The sequence below is a fragment of the Rhinatrema bivittatum genome, chromosome 2 (genome assembly GCF_901001135.1).
Source record: "Rhinatrema bivittatum chromosome 2, aRhiBiv1.1, whole genome shotgun sequence".
Lineage (NCBI taxonomy): Eukaryota > Metazoa > Chordata > Amphibia > Gymnophiona > Rhinatrematidae > Rhinatrema > Rhinatrema bivittatum.
This window is the reverse complement of record NC_042616.1, coordinates 479574326-479594270: the sequence shown is the minus strand read 5'-3', so window position 1 is coordinate 479594270 and position 19945 is coordinate 479574326. Positions and strand designations below refer to the sequence as shown.

Sequence of the window (19945 nt, the reverse complement as noted above, 5' to 3'; positions counted from 1 at the left end):
CACATGGAGGGAGAGGAAATGATTAGCAGGAATCGACATATAGCTAGCAGCAACAAGTCCTTCCAGACCAAACTGCTTGTTTCTTCAAGCTAAATTTTTTCAGCAGCAAAATTGATATCAGAAATATAATTGAAATCATTTATCTGAATTCTACAAAAGCTTCAGCAGGAGTACCACAAGCCAGGTTGATTTTCAAAAGAAAGAGGAAGAATTTAGAGATGACTGTGATTTGTTAAGGAGCTGGATGTAGGGGAGATACCACTAGGTCAGAATTACATTAATGGCACATACTTCCACTAGAATACAGTTGGAAGTGGAGTCCTCTGAGGGGTCAAAGCTGGCCTGGTCTTATTCATTGTTGTGATGTTGCAATGAACAGGGATCCCCAAACACTGTCTTCAGTGGGAATATGCATGAGATCTATCTGCATATAATGGAAGTGCTACATGCAAATAGATTTCATGCATATTCATTGTGGAATTCCTAAAATCCAACTGGGCTGCGGCATATGTACTAGGCATTTTTCCCAAACACTCAAAATGAAAGAAAACCCTTAGAACATCTAGAAACATAGACCACATGATCTTCTGTTATCATATTTCTATCTAGTCTGTCCATCCACACAACTGCTTAGTGCTACATTACCTACCTCTCCCTCAGAGAATCCCTGTACTTATTCCATGCTTTCTTGAATTCAGATGTTGTTCTTGTCTCCATCACCTACACTACTAGGCTGTTCTATGCATCTACCTTTCTGTAAAGAAATACTTCCTTAGAATACTACTGAGTCCACCTCATTTGACCCTCATCCCATGGCTCCTAATTCCAGAGTCTTCTTTCCATTGAAAGAAACCTTCTTCCCATGATTTAATACCTCTAAGAAATTAAAATGTCTGTAGCATTCCTCCCTTATCTCTCATTTCCTCTAGGGTTATACTTTGTTTAGATATTTAAGCCGGCTCCCATATGGTTAACAATGCAGACCACTGACATTTTAATAGCCACCCTCTTGACCAACTCCATCCTCTTTATATCCTTTTGAAGTTGTATTCTCCAGAATTGTACAAAGTATTCCAAGGACTTGTACAAAGACAATATCACCTACTTTGTTTATTGTTGACCATTCCTCTTTCTATGCACGCAAGAATTTTCTGGCTTTTGCCATCACCTTAACCACTTGTTTGGCAACCTTGAGATCAGAAATGATCACCCCAGATCTGGCTCTTGTTTCATACATAGAAGAATTTCATCCCTTGGACTGTTCCACTCCCTTGGATTTTAATAGCCCAAATTGTTACAATTGTGATAGTGGACCCAAGATAGTGTAACAGTCTTACCTTGGCTTGACCTTGGACCATGGCAAGCAACCTGTCACGGGCGCAATACGATACCCCTAGGTAGACAGTCAATAAGAGAAGGTCCAGGCCACAGTCTGGATCAGAGAAGCAGGCAGCTAGCAAAGAAGGTCCAAGGCACAATTTGGGTCAGAGAGGCAGGCAGCAGGCAATAGAAGGTCCAAGGCACAATCCGGGTCAGAGAGGCAGACAGCAAGCAAGAGAAGGTCCAAGGCACAATCTGATCAGAGAGGGAACGAGCGAATCCGAGGAGCAGAAATAGCACAAGCAAGCCTGTAGCCGAGGCAATAATGGGCTGAAGAGTGGCATTTATATAGTCCCATTTCCCGCACTAGCACGGGGACTTCCTGGAATGGCAATGACGTGCCGCGGTGGGAGGAGTCATAATGCGGCGTGCATCGACCTGCGCTGCAGCTGGGGAATGCCATTGAGGAATGTGGCCACCAGCCTCAAAGGAAGCAACCGATGCAGAAGGGCACTGAATGGTAACAGTACCTCCCCCGCAAGGTTCCTCTCTCCATTTCTTGGGATGAGATTTGAAAGGAAAATGTTGATGGAATTCCTGGAGCAATTGCGGAGCCTGAACGTTGCGAGCTAGTTCCCAGGAGTTCTCCTCTGGTCTATAATTTTTCCTGGAAATTAAATACTGCAAGGTTGCTTGCCTTCTTCTGACAACCAAGATCTCCTCGACCTCATATTGTGTGTCGTCCTCCACAATAGTGCACGTGGTCAATTTAGGTCTTCTGGATGACCAAGACAGGATTGCAGGTTTGAGAAGCAATATGTGAAAGATGTTGTGGACCCGAAGTGTGGGTGGCAGGCTAAGCTTGTAAGTGACTTCGCCTAGTTGTTTTTCAATAGGGAAAGGTCCGATGAATCTGGGTGCAAATTTTAGAGATGTCTGTAATCTGAGATTCCAGGTACTCAACCATACAAGGTCCCCAGGTCAGAGTTGAGGACCCGGCCTCCTCTTTTTATCCACTTGTCTCTTAGCCTTGATCACAGTTTGCTGTAACAATCATCAAGTCTCTTTCCATAGCTCTGTCATGGAGTGGATGGTTTGGTCTACAGCAGGACAAGACAAGGAGGTAATAATAGGCAATGGCATTCGAGGATGTCTGCCAAAGACTAGGAAAAAAGGAGATGTTCCAGTGGCATGAACTAAATGATTGTTATGGCAAATCTTCGCCCAAGGTAATAAAGATGCCCAGTCATCCTGTCTTTGGTTTATATAGCATCGCAAGAAGGTCTTGAGGGATTGATTTGTCTGTTCAGTTAATCTGTTGGACTGGGGAAGATAGGCTGAAGAAAAATTGAGTTTTATTTTGAATTTTTTACAGAGGTCCTTCCAGAATCGAGTGGTAAATTGAACTCCTCTATCAGATATGATATTCATGGGAAGGCTATGAATCAAAAAAATATGCTGTATAAACAGCCGAGCCAATTCTGCGCTGTAGGCAATCCAGGAAGTGGAATAAAATAGGCCATGCTTGAAAATTGATCCACGACAACCCAGATAACAATGTTCCCATCAGAAGGGGGAAGATCAGTAATGAAGTCTAGGGCTATGTGAGTCCATGGTTTAACAGGAATGGGCAAAGGTTGTAATAGCCCACAAGGTCACCTTCAGGGAGTTTTATTGGCTGCACAGGTGGGGCAGGATTCAATGAAACTCTTGGTGCCAAATCTCCACTGGGGCCACCAGTAATGACAGGAGATAGATTTCTCATCCAGGCTATTCCAGGGTGTCCCGCTAGGTGAGAATCATGAGCCCAGTGAAGAACCTTCTGCCTCAGACACCTGGGTACCACTGTCTTCTCCAAAGGTATCGTGAAGGTAGCGGTGAGCATGATTTGAGCCGGGTCAGTAATATAGCGGGGTGGGTCGGGAGTGTCGTCAGGTAGAAAGCTTATAGATAAAGTGTCCACTTGCTGATTCTTTTCTGATGGTCTGTAGTATAGATTAAAATTGAATTGGCTTAAAAATAGTGCCCAGCGGGTCTGCTGTTGATTTAGATATTGAGCCTGTGAAAGGTATGCCAGATTCTTATGATCCGTGTAAATTGTAACTGTATATTTGGCCCCCTCCAATAGGTGTCGCCATTCTTTGAGAGCGGATTTTATTACTAGGAGTTCTCAATCTCCAATGGCATAATTTTTTTGCACAGGAGAAAAGTTTCTAGAAAAATAAGCGTATGTAAGTAGTTTCCCTGTGTCCGAAGGTCGCAGAAGAATTGCCCCTTCTCCTAGGGCCGAGGCATCAACCTCCATAAAGAAAGGTTTAGTAGGATCAGGTCGCTGTAGGCAAGGGTCTTTGATGAATTCTTCTTTTAAACTGTAAAATGTATGAACAGCTTTTGGAGACCACTTCTGAAGTTCTGCCCCCTTCTTAGACATGGCCGTCAGAGGGGCTACCAGGGTGGAGTATCCTGTAATAAACTGACGATAGTAATTGGAAAAACCCAAAAAGCATCGTAGGACTTTGAGAGGCTAGGGTTGAGGCCACTCTACAATGGCCTTGAATTTCCCTGGATCCATGCGTAGACAAGTCCGAGAGACAATGCACCACAGGAAGGGTAATTCTTCCTTGTGAAACAGGCATTTTTCTAATTTGGCATATAATTGGTTTTCTCGGAGATGCTGGAGAACTTGTCGTACATGAACCTGATGTTGGTTTTCTGTTCTGGAAAAAATAAGGATATCATTCAAGTAAACCAGAACATGAGAATACAGGAGGTCTCAAAAGATGTCATTGATCATGGCTTGAAATACCGTCGGGGCATTGCAGAGTCCAAATGGCATTACCTGATACTCATGTCAGTCTCAAGTGATGAAGGTGGTTTTCCACTCATTGCACTCCCAAATTTGTATTAAATTATAGGCCCCACGGAGGTTGAGTTTAGTGAAAATTTGTGCACCTTTCAATCAGTCAAAGAGTTCAGAAATAAGCAGAATAGGGTACCAGTTTTTCTTCGTAATGGCGTTTAATCCTCTGTAATCAATGCATGGTCAGAGGGAACCATCTTTCTTTTTGAAAAAAAAGAATCCAGCCCCTGCTGGAAATGAGGAGGGTCTAATAAATCCCGAGCCAAATTCTCTTGAATATACTGAGTCATGGCCTCTGACTCAGGTCCTGATAATGTGTAGACTCTACCCCTGGGAGGAAATTTTCCTGGAATTAATTCTATTCCACAGTTATAAGCCTGATGTGGTGGCAAGACCTCTGTTTCTTGCTTGCTGAAAAATCCACAAATTCAGCTTACTGGTGAGATAACCCAGAGGGAATAATTGCGAGCAAGGAATTTGAGACTTAGATGGTTTCAACAGAATCACGCAGTTTTGACGGCAGTATGAACTCCAACTTGCTAGCTGCAATGATCCATAGTCCAACCGGGGTTGATGTAGTCTTAACCAGGGAAACCCCAGAATCATCTGATTAACCGCGGAAGGGAGTACATAAAATTAAATAGTCTCTTGGTGATGTAGTCCCATTGTCATTTTAATAGGCTTGGTAACAAACAAAATTTTATTACCCAGAGGCTGTCCCAATATTGAGGAGTCTGTAAGAGGTGTTTTCAAGGGCTCTGTGGGAAGCTGATATTGATGAACGAGGCTTTCCTCTATGAAATTACCAGCAGCACCGGAATCCAAGAATGCCTGAAGATGAATGGAACCTCCGGCAGTGGGTAAGGTTACTGGAATCAAGATTTGTGGAGAGGAAGTAGCATGACTCAGGGAGGCCTCTCCCACCAGACCTAGGCCCGGGAGTTTCCCGACTTGTTTGTGCATTTATTGGTGAAATGACCTGTTCCAGCACAGTATAAGTAGAGATTATTCTGTCTTTGATGATTCCGCTCTTCGAGCGAGATCCAGAATCGGTCAATCTTCATAGGTTTGTCAATACTGAGCTGAGCCTCCAAAGTTTTAGGAACCACAAGTGGTTAGGCATATCAATTCTTCTAGGGACTCTGGTGGTTCTCAAATCTTGTCAATTTGATTCAGAATTTTAAATTTCTGTTGCAGGATCTATCCCTGAGCTGCCACAGGAAACTAAAAAAGACTGTGCCTTAGACCCTCTGCACCCTGTTGTCCAACCTTGGGGGTGGGGTGGGGGGTGGAAGAGGGGATGACAGAGGGCAACAGCACCAACAGTGCCTAGGGGCACCAAAATCCAAAATCCTAAGGCCTTCTACTATGGAACAGTGAGATGGTGACACATCCCATCTGCTCCATGGTAGCTTGTCAGTGTTGGGGCAGCTTGCCTGTCATCTCACTGGAAGAAACCTGGGGGTCAGCCTGGAAACTGACTTCCCCTGTTCTACCTCTTTCCTGCTGCTGCTGCTACTCTTTCCATGACTGGCTGACTGAGTCCACAGGCTATTATTTGCACCCTCTCTTCTCACTTGATGCACCATGCCAGGGTTTGTAAGACACATCGGCATTTCCCCCCTTACTGATGAAACAGTGAAATCATTCTGCATAATGCAAGTCCTCCTTTGCCCCACATCTCAGCTTTCTTCTGGGACTTCCTCTCCCTGACTGCAAGCTTGTGGTTTGCTGCTGCTGGAATTGATGGAATACAGAGAGGCAAAAGATCAGGGACATCGCTCAAGCCCTGCACTGCCTCCTCTTCCTTGGGGTTGCTCTTTGCCCTGGCGGTATTCTATTCTTTCTCATCTACCTGCAAGTACTGCTCAATAGAGGTCAGTACACTAGTAACTATGCCCCCTAAGTTCTCCTCAGCTGCTATTTATTTATTTATTTGAAATATTTATAGTTCACTTATAATAGTAAAATCATGCTAAGCGGATTACATAATCAACATAAAAACAATAGTAACACACAAAACTTTATATAACACATAAAACCCAGTATAAATTCATCAAACATCTAAATAAAATATTCCCTGTATCTGTCACACTAGCTAACTCAGTTCCATTGAAAAGGCTTCTGTAAACAGACATGCCTTAAGCATCTTTTGAAAAGTTTTTAAATCTTGCAGTTATCTCAGTTCCTCTGATAAATTATTCTAGAGTCTTGCTCCTATTATAGATAATGCTTGATTTCTTGTAACTGATTCATCCACACCATCAGTATCTCTAAAAGATGCTGGCTGAAGGCCCATAATGTTCAGAATGTTCAATATGATTTAAACATTTCGGTTAAATATGAAGGAGAATCATCTTGCAGAGATTTATAAATTATAATCAACACCTTGAATTTTAAATGCCGTAAGACTGGCAACCAATGTAAATGCTGAAGAAATGATGTGTTCATGTGGTGGAGTCTTTGTCATTAGGCGGCTGCAGAAATTTGCAATAATTGCAAAATACATAAACAATTTCTCTGTAAACCTATAAACAACTGTAGTTAAATTAAATGCTTAGACTATTGTTCCTAAAATCAGAAGGATCCAAAAACGGCCATATATGGTGGAGCAACTTTAACTTAAAATAAGCAGTAGAAACCACAGATATCAAATGTATAGTAAAGTTCAACCTACTATTGAAACTAAACCCCAGATTTTTAACTCGCTCCACACATGTAATATAATCCCCAATTCCCCATTAACTAGTATGGCAGTTAAGTGTAATGGCCTAGGTTTCTTTGAGATCCATAAGACCTTGGACTTGGAGAAATTTAGAACCATGCATTTGAAAGCATCCATTAAACAAAATGATCTCTGAGAAAGGGATGCTGTAACATCTCCTGTTACTGAAAAACATGAACATCATAGAAACCTAGAAACATAGAAAGGATGGCAGAAAAAGACCAAATGGTCCATCCAGTCTGCCCAGCAAGCTTATGGTAGTATCTGCTGTTTCATACTGGTCAACCTCATATTTATCAGTTTCTCAGACTGTAAAAGTCAGGGACCTTGGTAATTGCTGTCTTAGTCCAATTCCCCATTATCTCTTGCTGTTGAAGCAGAGAGCAAAGTTGGAGTTGAATCAAAAGTATCAAGCTTATTGGTTAAGGGTAGTAACAGCCACATCAGCAAACTACCCCCATGCTTATTTGTTTCCCCAGACCATAAAAATCAGGGTCCTTGTTAGTTGCTGTCTGAATCCATTTCCCCTTTTCCTCTTTCCACCCTGCAGTTGAAGCAGAGAGCAAGGATGGAGTTGCTTCAACAGTATGAAGGCTTATTGGTTATGGGTGGTAACCGCTGACAAGCAAGTTACCCCATGCATGTTTTTCTTCATTTGCATCCTCTAGGGGTATAATCACCATGGATCCTTTAGGGATCCACAGTGATTATACAATGCCCCTTTGAATTCTTTCACTGTTTTTGTCTTCACCACCTCCTCCAAAAGGTCATTCCAGGCATCCACCACCCTCTCTGTGAAGAAATATTTCCTGATGTTAGTTCTGAGTCTTCCTCTCTGGAGTTTCATTTCATGATCCCTAGTTTGCTGATTTTTTTCCATTGGAAAAGGTTTGTTGATTATGCAGCATTAAACCTTTCAGTTATCTAAAGGTATCATTATCTCCCCTGCACCTCATCTCTTCCAGGATACACATATCTAGGTCCTTCAACCTCTCCTCATAAGTCATTTGATGGAGACCCCCCACCATTTTGGTCACCCTTCTCTGGACTGCCTCCATCCTGTCTCTCCCTTTTGAGATATTATCTCCAGAAATGAACACAATATTTCAGGTGAGGCCTCACGAAGGACCAGTACAAGGGGATTATCACCTCCTTTTTCTTACTGGTTATTTCTTTCTCTATGCAGCCCAGCATCCTTCTGGCTTTAGGTATTGCCTTATCACATTCCTTCACCGTCTTCAGATCGCTAGACACTATCACCCCAAGGTCCCTCTCTTGGTCCATGCACAACAGCCTTTCACCCCCTGTCACATACATCTCTTTTGGATTACTGCACCCTAAATGAAAGACTCAGCACTTCTTGACATTGAATCCCAGCTGCCATAACTTTGACCACTGTTGAAGCTTCCTTAAATCACGTCTCATTCTGTCTACTACTTCCGGCATGTCCACTCTGGTGCAGATCTTATATCATCCAGAAATAGACAAACTTTACCTTCTATCCCTTCTACAACATCGCTCACAAAGATATTAAACAGAACCAGTCCCAACACCGATCCTTGTGGCACTCCACTTAACACTGTTCTCTTTTCAGAGTAGGTTCCATCCATCAACCGGTTTGTAATCCATGCCACCACCTTGGCACTCCATCCCAAGCTTCTCATTTTATTCCAAAGTCTCCTATGCAGGACCGTAACAAAAGCTTTGTTGAAATCCAAGTAGATCACATCAAGTGTTCTTCCTTGATCAATTCTTAAGTCACCCAATCAAAAATATCAATCAGATTTGTCTGACAGGACCTTCCCCTGGTGAATCCATACTGCCTCATGCCCAGCAATCCTCCTGAATGTAGATAGTTCACTATCCTATCTTTCAGCATAGTCTCCATTAATTTTCCCACCACTGTGGTGAGGCTAACCGGTCTGTAGTTTCCAGCCTCCTCTCTGCTACCACTCATGTGAAGTGGGACCACCACTACTCTTCTCCAATGACTCAGCACCACTCCAGTTTCAAGGGATCTATTGAACAGGTCACACAGCAGACCCGCCAGCACATCTATGAGCTCTTTCAGTATCCTGGGGTGTATGTCACCCAGCCCCATGGACTTGTCCACTTTCATTTTTCCTAGTTCTTCCCATTCATTCTCTTCTGAAAATGGAGTTTCACCTACCCCATCTCCATCTACTGAATTAACCAGCAGCGGTCCTTCTCCAGGGTCTTCTTTAGTGAATTCTGAACTGAAGTATTTGTTTAATATTTCTGCCATTTCTTCATCTCTCTCCACACAGTGCTCCTTATCACCTTTCACTTTCACTATACCACTTTGGGCCTCCCTTCTTTCTCTAATATATCTGAAAAATGTTTTGTCTCCTCTCTTTACCTCTTTGGCAATCCTTTCTTCCACTTGACTTTTTGCTTTCCTGATTTCTTTCTTTGTCTCCCTCAGTTTTAACAGATATTTTTCCCTGTGTTCCTTTTTTTGGGATCTTTTTTACTTCTTGAACACTATTCTTTTTGCCTTTATTTTTTCAGCCACCTCCTTAGAGAGTCAGATTGGATTATTTTTCCTCTTACTCTACTTTCCTAACATAGAGATTTGTTGCCTTTGTAATAGCTCCTTTTAATTTAGTCCACTGTTGTTCCACTTTACCTATTGTCTCCCAGTCTTCCTGTTGCGCTCTCCGGCCACTTCCGCAGCACGGCCGGCCCCACTCATCTCACTACCCTGTCCACCAGCACCGCGCTCACTTCCTCTGCAACCTCAGTCAGTTTGCAATGTCCCCGGCTTCCCCACTCACCTTTGCCCGACCAGGCCTCACACGTTCTCTAGTGTGTTCCATTACCATTTGTTTGAGCAGAGCACCTTCAAGGGCATCCAGTACCACTCTACTTTTTGTAGATTCCACAGAAGGGATGCTCCTATCCACATCATTAGCATAGCACTTAAAAAACACATTAAATGAGTCCAATAAAATATACAGTGGCTGAAGATAAATATTAAAAAGAACAGGTGATAAAATTGAACCTTGTGGGAAACCCACTGCAGTACTAAGTCAATTTGAATAGGCAGACCTTATCTTAACCTGCTGCTGACAAAGGTTCCAAAATAATTTTCACCACATAAGAACCTTCCCTGCAATCAGTAACTCTCTGAACTTTCTTAATAATATTGTATGATATACTGAATTGAAAGCGGAGAAGACATTTAAATAAATTACAATTACATCCCCTCCTGAATCTAATGTCTGCAGTAAGTAATCATTTACAGCAACCAAAGCTGTCTCTGTACTTTGATTCTGTCCAAATACACATTGGTTATCATGCAAAATTCTAGAGTTTAAAAAAATCCTTTAACTGCTGAAAAACTACCTTTCTAATAGCTTTCCCAAAGATAATGAATTGGATATAGACCTATAACTGCTAGATGCATCAATTGGTAGATTACCCTTTTTTTAATACTGAGCAAACTAGAGATCTCTTAAATCCCTTAGGGACAATGCCTTCAGATAAGGATAGATTTATCAGTTCTACAAAATAACCAATACATTCCTCTTTTGGAATAGTGAAAAACCACATTGGACAAGAATTCAAAGCATAACATTAATTCCTTAAAATCAATGGGGCGGATTTTCAGAGCCCTGCTCGCCTAAATCCGCCCAAAACCGGGCGGATGTAGGCGAGCAGGGCCCTGCGCGCCGGTGAGCCTATTTTACATAGGCTCACCGGCGCGCGCAGAGCCCCGGGACTCGCGTAAGTCCCGGGGTTCTCCGAGGGGGGCGTGTCGGGGGCGGGCCCGGTCGTCGCGGCGTTTCGGGGGCATGTCGGCAGCGTTTTGGGGGCGGGTACGGGGGCGTGGCTATGGCCCGGGGCGGTCCGGGGGCGTGGCCGCACCCTCCGTACCCGCCCCCAGGTCGCGGCCCGGCGCACAGGAGGCCCGCTCGCTCGCGGGGATTTACTTCTCCCTCCGGGAGGCATAAATCCCCGGAGAAAGGTAAGGGGGGGTATAGACAGGGCCGGGCGGGTGGGTTAGGTAGAGGAAGGGAGGGGAAGGTGAGGGGAGGGCGTTAGAGGATTCCCTCCAAGGCCGCTCCGATTTCGGAGGCTGCGCGGCTCGGCGCGCACCGGCTATACAAAATCGATAGCCTTGCACGCGCCGATCCAGGTTTTTAGTAGATACGCGCGGCTCCGCGCGTATCTACTAAAATCCAGCGTACTTTTGTTTGTGCCTGGAGCGCAAACAAAAGTAGGCCTATTCGCGGAGTCTGAAAATCTGCCCCAGTCAGTACATGTTTAATTTCAGTACTTGACACCTATTCATTTGTATCCCAATATATTTCATGTACATTACTCTCCAGATTAACCACTACAATATTGCTTGCCAGACCTGTAGCCAAACAAGCTTATACCTTGGTTTTATAATAGTTGACAAAATCTTGGGCAATAATTCTCCCCCCCCCCCCCCCCCACCAAGGGGCGGATTTTAAAAGGAGCGCAAATAGCCTACTTTTGTTTGCGCTCCAGGCGCAAACAAAAGTACGCTGGATTTTAGTAGATACGCGCGGAGCCGCGCGTATCTGCTAAAAACCTGGATCAGTGCGCGCAAGGCTATGGATTTTGTATAGCCGGCGCGCGCCGAGCCGCACAGCCTACCCCCGTTCCCTCCAAGGCCGCTCCGAAATCGGAGCGGCCTTGGAGGGAATCCTCTAACGCCCTCCCCTCACCTTCCCCTCCCTTCCTCTACCTAACCCACCCGCCCGGCCCTGTCTGCACCTCCCCCTTACCTTTCTCCGGGGATTTACGCCTCCCAGAGGGAGGCGTAAATCCCCGCGCGCGAGCGGGGCCTCCTGCGTGCCGGGCAGCAACCTGGGGGCGGGTACGGAGGGCGCGGCCACGCCCCCGGACCGCCCCGGGCCGTAGCCACGCCCCCGTACCCGCCCCCAAAACGCTGCCGACACGCCCCCGAAACGCCGCAACGACCGGGCCCGCCCCCGACACGCCCCCCTCGGAGAACCCCGTGACTTACGCGAGTCCCGGGGCTCTGCGCGCGCCGGTAGGCCTATGTAAAATAGGCTTCCCGGCACGCAGGGCCCTGCTCGCCTAAATCCGCCCGGTTTTGGGCGGATTTAGGCGAGCAGGGCTCTGAAAATCCGCCCCCAAGAGTATTTCTGTTTCAAAGGCTTCAAAATCCTAATCATCACTGTGACTGTACTGGTAATTTTATCTCCTCAGATACAGAGAACCCATGATATGTTTCTCTGACTCAGTTGATTCTTGTAGAATTTGCTGTACGCATGCCTCAAGGGACACCTGGGGAAAGTGTTGTACTGGTTTTGGCTGCTCTGCTCCTAGTACTATCCGCTCCGCTCCGCTCCTAGTACTATCCTTCCACTACCAGTGCTGAAGCCACGCTCCACTGACTCTGCCTTCTCCTGCCCCTGCCACTAAGGAATAGAGAAATTAGTCGCAGGACGGAGTACATTTTCTTCCAGGCTTAAATTCTTCTTGCTTGTCATTGTCTGTATCTGGCCCTGTAGCTCCCTCCTGGAAAATAATCTACCTTAGAAGGGGAAGTGCTGGTAGTACTAGTTTTGCTAGCACATGTGCTGCCCATTCCCCACTACCTATGGAATAGAGTTTGTCTTTTTACAAGCAGTGTGTTAATATGTGTGTATTCCTCTTTTCACTACTCTCTCTCACACACACCTATGTGGAACTGCCACATGACAGACACACACACACACATGTAGAGACTGCAATGCACACTAGCATCTTTAAAAGATTGCCACTGCTGAACAGCTAGTGCTAGAGTGCCTCCTAATGTTTATGCTTAAATGAGCCTAGTGTTGTGTTTCCTAATCAGACATACTTATGCAGTTGCAGTACCCTTATGTACTTAAAAAATCTCTAATAACAGAGTTTTACTTTGCAATGAATGTTCCATAACAGTTACACTGTCTATGTTCAGTGCTTACTGTATCACAGCAAATTATAGAAAGCATTCAAAGATTTTGGATACAGCACTAAATTCCATCAGCCTTTTTTTGAATTTTTCTTCAGCCCTCACTTTTTTAAAATCCTACCCGCAGCTGCCTGAGACAAAATGAGCTAGAAATGGTGCTTACCTCAAAGTTGCTTTCATTTTGAACTTGGGGTATGAGCCGGGGAACCCCTCACTGTCATTCTATCCAAAGCTAGGATAGGTTGCTTAAAAAAGTGCTTCACCTTGGTTGTTCCTTTCCTCCTCCTAGCCACGCAAGCTCTAGGAAGTCTAGGGTCAAGTGTGACATCACTGGTTGCTATGCCACAAGCACTGTGCTAGTGTGCTAGGGAGAGGCTGCCTTCAGAAGCCCCCCCCCCCCCGTTTTGATTGTCCCATAGACTTTAACGGGAAATGGGTATGATGCACATCCTGATATCCCTGGGATGTTTCTTAAATGGTCTGCAGAGGTCCTAATTTAGCTCCCCTGAAAGTGGAAACAACTCCCCCCCCCCCCCCCCCCCCAGGGTCTTGCAAGCTCCTACTCACCCTGACACTTCTAGAGGCAGCCCAGCAGGGGCAAAAATCTAAAAAAAACCTATATTTTCATTTCATGTATCAATGCCTCACACCCCTTCCCAAATCATCAAAGAATCATCCTTCCTGGATCTTAAAACCCACCCAGGACATACAACCCTTCTCCTGTCCCTGGACTTCCCTCAATCCAGTCATTCCTGGATGCCTCCTTCTATAGAAAAGTTCCCTAGTGTCTAGTGAGGCCTGCCCCCAGACCCATATAACCTCTACAGAAATCCCAAGTATCTAGTAGGGGCCCAGAGCTCCCCCTAGACTTCAGGCTGGTTGCTAGGGGTGTGCATTCGTTTTGAACTTAAATGTAAAACACAACTTTTTTTTTTTTTTTTTACTTAAAAAAGTGATGAGGCGAAAACGATCCGATTTCCAACTTATTCAACATAGCTATGTTGAATAAGTTGGAAATCGCGATTGTTGATCCTAAATAAAAATTTAAACCCCTCACCCTCCTTAATCCCCCCCCCCCCCAAGACTTACCAAAACTCCCTGGTGGTACAGCAGGGAGTCAGGACGCCATTTCTGAACTCCTTTGCGAGGAGCACGTGACGTCGGCGTCACGTCGGAGTGACGCGGCATCACGTGATTCCCCGCGCGATCGCTCCGGGACCCTCGTTGCACCCAAAAGGAACTTTTGGCCAGCTTGGGGGGGCCTCCTGGTAAGTCTTGGGGGGGGGGGATTAAGGAGGGTGAGGGGTTTAAATTTTTATTTGCACGTATGGACATAGACTCAACTTATAGAATTCTCCATATGTCCATATTGACCGCAAATGGGACCCCCTTTCGACTTATGGACTTATGAACATAAACTTTTGCTCTGCACATCCCTACTGGTTGCCACATCTTGCAAAATGACACCAGATGCCCTTCACCCCAAATGACTTAAAACTGATCATCACTTTCAGATAATAGGAGGACTCAGGGGCATTCCATGAAGTTAGCAAGTAGCACATTTACGACTAATCGGAGAAAATTCTTTTTCATTCAATGCACAATTAAGCTCTGGAATTTGTTGCCAGAGGATGTGGTTAGTGCAGTTAGTGTAGCTGGGTTCAAAAAAGGTTTGGATAAGTTCTTGGAGAAGTCCATTAATCAAGTTTACTTAGGGAATAGCCACTGCTATTAATTGCATCAGTAGCATGGGATCTTCTTGGTGGTTGGGTATTTGCCAGGTTCTTGTGGCCTGGTTTGGCCTCTGTTGGAAACAGGATGCTGGGCTTGATGGACCCTTGGTCTGACCCAGCATGGCAATTTCTTATGTTCTTATGAGGAAAAAAAAACTTAGCTTCATAACTTTCTAAACAGTCAAAAAATGTTAGGGGCTTAGATACCAAAAACTGTATTATGTAAACAACTACTATTCCTATTCTGCTTCAGTTACCTCTGGAACAGGTCTACGGTTGAATCTAAAAAGCTTGACTTCCTTAAATGATGCAATACATGAAACATGCTCCAAAACTACATTCACTCTTACCAACATCAGACATTTCAGGAACGCTCGCAGTGTAAATCTCTTCCGGGAACCTTGGTTCATTGTCATTGATGTCATGGATTTTAATGACAAATTCAGATTCAGGTTCCACTGGTCTGCCAGTTCTTCGATTAACAGCCTGGGCACGCAAGGTATAGAAGGCTTTTTCCTCCCTGTCAATTCGTCGAGTTGCATGAATGTCGCCTGTTTTTTCATCAATAATGAAAAGAGTTCCGGCACCATCTCCTGAAAGAATGTACTTCAGAGTTCCATCTCCTTTGTCCTGGTCTGAATGAAGCTAGAAGACAAGGGGAAAAGTGTATATTTCATACAGAATATGAAATGCAGGTGGGTCAGAGCAATTACACGTGCACATATATAGAATGTAAACAGTTTAAAACCCCTAGAAATCTTTGGAATTCTGAGATGAAAAGATCTAGAAACATCAATGCATAGCATAGTAATGGAGAACCTAAGCATTAAACGGAATGGAAAATTCATAATTTAAAAGGAATCAGTTGTGGAGAGCCCCTGGTTTAACAAAGCTGATTATAACATAGCTGAGCCTGTTATCTAACCAGGAGCATTGCCTTTTTCTCTCTCTCTATCTGAATTTTATTTGGGATAAAAGGGCTGTTTGGGGGAGAGGGGATTTTGTGGGATCTTGCTGATCTCATAAAGAAGGGTGACATCCACTAGCAACAGGTGCATTACTCTCCCACCAAGACTCACTGGTCGTTTGTGTTCATGGTCTTCTGACTTTCCCTCCCTGGTTTTGTTTTCTTAAGTAGTTAGGATTTTGATTGGGGCTGTACCGTTTGGTAGGTGGTTGAGGATTTTGCCACAGCTAGGGTGGGATTAACAGTTACAACCCCCCCCCCCCCCCCCCCCCACACACACACACAAATATTGGTTTCAGAGTACGTCCATTATTTTGAACTGGCTCCAAGAGTACTTCAAACTCTTGAGTGACACCACTGTACAGTAAAGGGTTCCTAGGGAGTCCTGCAAGGATGTGAAAGTACTACTCAACCTAGTGACACCACAAGTTACAAGGTACTGTTTGAAGTAAATTGCTGGGTATAGTTACCTCATCATGGCTAGATCAACACCAACTAGTTGGATGGTCAAGTTCAGTAGCAGTCATCGATTGGGCTAGTAGAATTAAGATGGGCATGGTTTAGCTAGAAGCCACATTACATACAAACTACTTTGGTAATGTTTGGCTGATCTGAGGGGGTTGATGAAGAAAGGTATTGTTTTTTAAGTTTATGTGATTTAGAGATCCCTAAGCTTCTTAATTGGTTGCAATATTTATGTACTGTATTATTAATAAAACTTCAGCCTTATTGTTCCACTGAATACATTTTTGTGGATTTTATTTGGGTGAGATTGAATAAAGGGATGATATGAGTGCCTTTGTTAAGGATCATGAATTGATAGAAAAGGGAAAGAAAACTAAGAGGCACGAAGTAAGGACAGTACTGCAGATGGAAACCAAGAAAAATTGCAATGATTTGCTGAAGAATATAGGGCCTATGCACTAAAACTCACATGTGAAACATTTCAACATGTTAAAGCACAGAGTTGATATTAGATGGACTAAATATTTTTGTGCACCAGCTAAAATGCACCTTAGCAGATACAGAAAAGTCACATGCACATTAAGCTAAAAACTATAGTGCATGCTGCATCAAGAAAACTCCCATGCTAACTGTCCTAAAGTAAAAGGATTAGTTAGCACATGGGATAACACACCTGTCCTCAAGGCATATAACAAGGGCCTTTGCACCCCAACATCACTTCCATCCAAATATATAACAAGGGGTTCTGTGTCCTAACTCTCATCCAACCCCTCTCTGTCCCATACAACAGAACAAGGGGTATGGCAGTCACAATGGATCTCCTAGACTTAAGGTCAGGGGCCTCTGTTCCCCACTCATCCATTCCCCTCATAAGATGTCCCCTATCCCTTCCAATGATGGATTTTAGAAGACTGAGGCACAAAAGTCCATGGCTCTTTCCTACCTTACTGCTGACTTTCAAAATGGTGCTCGCCGACCTCTCTTGCTATTTTGGCCCACACATGTGCATAGCGCACCGTTCTGGTTCATACAAAAAGATGTGGCATGCATGTAAATTTTTAGTACATAGGTCCCTAAGGTGGAAAAATGTATATTCCCCAAAATAAATTATAATATGCTAATTATGTATACAGCATCTAGTTTTTGCTAGAATTGTATTTTATTGCCATGTACAGAACATGGAACAATAAAATATACCCTAAAGTTTCAAATGAAGTGGCAAGAAAATACTATCATTGAAGTCCATGTTTGAACACTCATCATTTAAAATGTTTATTTTCCGGAATAAGATATAGCAATTCTGCTTACAGAAACAGCCAATACAGAACTGTAGCCTCAATTCAGACTACTGATGTATTCACTTTCATATAAAACAAGTAAACTTTTTATACTTAATGTTAAATGTATCCATAATTACTAAAAATAATCAACTAACATTTTCCAGACAGTGAAGATTAATTAATTCAAATAACCTTAACCTAAAAGAGAACCCCAACCAACTTTATATAAGGTTCTTCCATGTATTGCAGAACTAATAATACTGGTTGATTCTTTCTTTTCTAAATAATTTTTTTCTGGCAAAAGTCATTATATAATCCCTATGGAATGGATACCTTTCTCAAAACAATGGTAACCTGGGGGGCTGTTAGAAAGGAAGACACTTGTTCCTGTCCTTTATGGATGCATCCTTACGATCATGCCTGAGTCCTGCAGCTAGAGCGAGAGGAGAGCAAGATCTGATGTCATCTAAAGATGCCTAGGGAGACTATATAAAGTAGCACTGTGTGGTGCGCAGCCACAGGCGTATAGCCAAAGGGGCATGCCCTTAGGGAAGAAGTGAGCAAGTTGGAAGACATCTTGACTGTAAATTCAGTGTCTTTTATTCTACAGGATTTCTTGAGCTACCCCTCTATTTGTGGTTACTGGGGAAGTAGAGGAAAGGTAACATCTAGGTCAGGGGTTTTTACCCCCATGACCTAGTCATCTATTGAGGGTTTTATGCTTTCTAATAATTGGGGTGGCAATGCAGGGTCTAACAAGCTTGGTGCCCATAGTATTGCTTCTGATGGACTTTCAATCTCCCTTATTAGCAGTAATTGCAAAATCTGGGGATTTTTCATCTTTGCCCAGGGAGGTCATAGACTTATGTCCTGATGTTGGGAAGAATTTTTGCATCAGTGAAACCAGCAGGGCTAATGAGTAACACAGTTGAAGTGGTCTCCTTTAATTCTTGTAGGCTTACAGCTTGTTCCACTCTTGAAAAACTTGTCCTGATTACATTGGAGACTTAATTGACTGCCATAAAAGGGGTTTTAGAAATCTATAACCAGTAGAGTAAATAATGTTTTATCTTCTTTTGGGGATCTACAGACACAAATTCATTTCTAGAATGAAGTCATTGAAGAATTTAAGATCTTGAAACTCAATGTGAAGCATTATACAAATATGTTCAGACTCTTAAGGATAAAGAGAGTTTGCATCATACATTGGAAAATTTAGAGAATTATTTTAAAAGACTGAATTTATGTTTTTTAAATCTTCCTAAATCCTCAATGATTTTGTCACAAGACATGCTGAAAAGATTTTACCTATATTTCCTGAAGGTTCCACTAGAATCAATTCCCCCTGTTGCTAATGTGTTTTGTCTTTCATTAGGGGAAAATGGAGATTTACCTGCTAGTACTCCAGTGAATTTAATTAGAATCATCAGCAGATCACTGATGTGGTTTTTAGAGCTGGCAGGGGATGCCTGCCACAATGAACCTGTTTTGCATTAACCTTCTGCTGTCTCCCCAGGTCATCGTGGATCTTGTCATCTATTGCCCCTTCTTGTTGGAGAGAATGCCCAGCCAGAATTCTATCACCGGCTCTGTCATTCAGCTCCCGCTTGGCCCTTCCTCCATCAATGACATTGATGGAGGTTGTGCTCAAGAGCTGTCAGGGGACAGAATAGGCACCACATGCACTAAGAAGCATGACAAAAGAGCTCCTCTGTGTGCTCCTTCGAGTGCTGAGTGGCACAGAGGGCTTCCCATTTTGTTCGATTGTCCCAGTAAAGGAGAACTCCTGTTCCTTTAACCTGGTCATCCTTGGTCTTGGTAGAAATGGTGATCTTGGATTTAATCAGCATAATAGGTCAGTGTTCTTCTTATTTACTTCCAATAGTTTGTAAGGCATTAGGCCACGGTGTGGATATACCCAAACTTAAAGTGATGCTGATTTAATATACAGTCTTTGAGAAAAAGGTTTTCTGTTATTAAGGATTTAATTATGTTTGAATAATAAGACTTTTTTTGCATCACAGAACCCTGGCTTACAGATGCAGATACTAAGCTTCTAATCAAGCTTTGTCCACCTAATTATCTGGTAATTTCTCAGCTGCAAGGAAAAGGACGCAGGGGTGGCATATTATTTTTAAAAATTCTTGGAAAATGTCCAGTGAACCTCTGGGAGAGAGCTCTTCTTATGAAATACTGACACTTTATTCCAGAAAGTTTAGCATCTACTTGATTTACTGATCTCTTGGCAGACTCCAAAGTTTTATTTCTCCTTTCTTTTAAAAACTGCTCTGTTCTAAAGCTAATTGGAATAACACCTTTGAATTTGCACGTGGACATGTCTCCACTATCTAGTTCCTGTGAGCAGATCCTTGATATGATGTTCCATCTTGGGTGGGAACAGCTCAATAATAACCCTACACATAAACTGGTCCTTACTCTCAACCTTGTATTTTTAAATACCTCCACTGTGGTGTCTGATACCATTGATGTCAAGTTTTTTTTGTAACATGATCTGTAGCAGATGTCTCTGTTAATGAGATTATGAGGGACTTTATTGACCCTGAGCAGTTGGACAACTTATCTATTGCTTTGGAAGGAGTACAACTGTCCAGCATTGGTTTGCCTGTAAATTCATG

The 19945-nt window shown here is 43.4% G+C and overlaps 1 protein-coding gene across 1 annotated transcript in view; it reads right to left on the bottom strand.

The window, feature by feature from the left end:
* Window positions 1–19945, bottom strand: part of LOC115084999 (cadherin-10-like) — a 433942-nt gene that overhangs the window by 194977 nt on the left and 219020 nt on the right. The window contains 1 exon segment of the mRNA XM_029590505.1: window positions 14948–15242. Within this exon segment, the coding sequence (XP_029446365.1) occupies window positions 14948–15242 (295 nt within the window).